The following is a 2,113-nucleotide window of genomic DNA, read 5'->3' as shown; positions in this document are numbered from 1 at the left end:
TTACTGCCGGAAATGCTAACGGAACCGTTACTGCCGGAAATGCTAACGGAACCGTTACTGCTGGAAATGCCAGCGGATCTGCATCACCGGTACTGAATGTGAAACCACCACCAGGAACAGCTGTTGCCTAACTGGACCCAGAGCTACAGAACCACTTACCGGATCACAGTGACCAGAGGTGGTGAGTCTCATTCATTGTTTCATGATTAACCTGAAGGCGGCAGCAGCATCCAACTCTTCCTCTTCCTCTGTTTGCTCCTCCTCTTCATCCCCTCTTGTTATTTCCATGTTCTGATCGGTTTCAATGCGGTCCGGTTCAAATCAAAATGGCATAATAATGTTACTCATCACTGTTTTAGCTGGGGGAGCCAGGCAGTTAGACCTTTACACGTCATTTACCCAGAATGCATTGCAGTGTCAACAACATGGCAACAAATCCTGTGACAATATTTTATTAAAATTTATCAAAACTAAATAACCCACTGTATTTATTACTGTATTGTTTTTACATCTAAGATAAATATTTCCCAAATAAGGTCTATTTTTATAACTAATCCAGGATCCCTTTAATGTTTGACTGTGTAAGTTTACAAACGACGACCCCCATTGTTTTCACCTCTTAAATGTCAGTTTTAGTGACATTCAATCAAAGTCTCTTATATTAAAAACAAATTACTTGTTTTAATATTTAGGGACTTGGAAGTAATATTTATTATTTGTGTAGACTCAATAAAAACATCGCCACATAGTGGCAAAGATCCAACTCTTTGTTACCTCCATTTTGTCCGGTTCCAGAACCACTTCCTGTCCCTGCTCCGCTGGACGTGTGACTTCCTGCTCTGCCAGCCGGGCCGACGCTGCAGTCCTCTCCGCTGTAACCATGGCAACACTTCCACTCCATCTCGGTCACTGTTTTGTAGGACACTTTGTAGCGGGGCCTCATATAGGTCCGGTAGCTGCGGAGACACCAAACGTGGAGGCTCAGTGCGTCGGTTCCGAGAGGGCCGGGTCAGAAATGGGTCAGAGGTCACTCACACCACGACCCGGCTGCACTGGGCGCTGCCCCAGCTGCATGGGTGATAGTCGGGCTTCACATAGGTCTCCACGCCGTCCTCCACCACGCAGCTCACCGTCTTCGTGAGGACGAACGCGCACCAGTTCCTTCAAGACAGACACACAGTTAAAGAGCGGGTTCTGGTTCTGATCCAGTTCTGGGACGCACAGTGAAGGGTTCTGGTTCTGGAATGTCACAGTTTATGGTTCAGTTTTAGCTCTGTGCGTACAACAGGAGAAACAAAACATCCTGAAATCCTTCAGGTCCAAATCCAGCCGCCTGCAGCATCTAACCGGTCCAAAACATCCAACTGGTTCCTGACTGGTTTCTGACTGGTTCCTGACTGGTTCCTGACTGGTTTCTGACTGGTTCCTGACTGGTTCCTGACTGGTTCCTGACTGGTTTCTGACTGGTTTCTGACTGCTGAGGCTCTCTAAAGTCTGGAGAAGACGACTTGTTGTTCCTGAGAGCTTAATGTCACATGAAGCTCTGTGGTGAGGTCAGCAGGTCGTGATGAATGTGTCTCTGTGTTGACATGTTGTTGTCGAGAAAGACAGACACGTCTCAACAGCGTTTGTTTCCATAGAGACCAGAAGGCTGGAGGACGGTGGTGGAGATGTCCAGTTCTCCATTCTGAACCAGTTTTCTGAACCTGCAGCACAGCCTGGGACCAAATCAACAGCTCAGAATAAAACAAACTGAACATAAAATTTATGCAGCACTAGGAGAGACCAAGATTTTCCATTTCGTGACTGTTGAGTTTTTAAGAAGGGCATTTTTTTAAAGCCGCCCTAATTAAAACGGTGTTTGTTTTGGTTGCCTCGGCTTCATGGGATGAGTCTTTTGAATTTCCGCAGATGCGTATCTCTTCAGAGGTAGAGAAAGCATTTCATATGCCGCAGTGGGAGGCGAAAAACAACAGCGTGCGGCGTGACTGCGAGGCGAGCATGACAGCTCCTCCATGGCCTCAACCACCGTCTGCCTAACACATCGTCCCCTAACGCAGCGTCCCACTAACACATCGTCCCCTAACGCAGCGTCCCACTAACACATCGTCCC

At 47.4% G+C, this 2,113-nt stretch overlaps 1 protein-coding gene across 1 annotated transcript in view; it reads right to left on the bottom strand.

The window, feature by feature from the left end:
• Nucleotides 1-2,113, bottom strand: part of emilin1b (elastin microfibril interfacer 1b) — a 19,585-nt gene that overhangs the window by 14,678 nt on the left and 2,794 nt on the right. Inside the window, exons 2-3 of the mRNA XM_017303108.1 lie at nt 1,036-1,161; nt 775-956 (exon numbers count right to left, since the gene is read on the bottom strand). Coding sequence (XP_017158597.1) covers nt 775-956; nt 1,036-1,161 — 308 coding nt within the window. The remainder of the gene's footprint in view (nt 1-774; nt 957-1,035; nt 1,162-2,113) is intronic.

Source organism: Poecilia reticulata, unplaced genomic scaffold, assembly GCF_000633615.1.
Source record: "Poecilia reticulata strain Guanapo unplaced genomic scaffold, Guppy_female_1.0+MT scaffold_181, whole genome shotgun sequence".
Lineage (NCBI taxonomy): Eukaryota > Metazoa > Chordata > Actinopteri > Cyprinodontiformes > Poeciliidae > Poecilia > Poecilia reticulata.
This window is presented reverse-complemented; position numbering and strand designations above follow the sequence as displayed.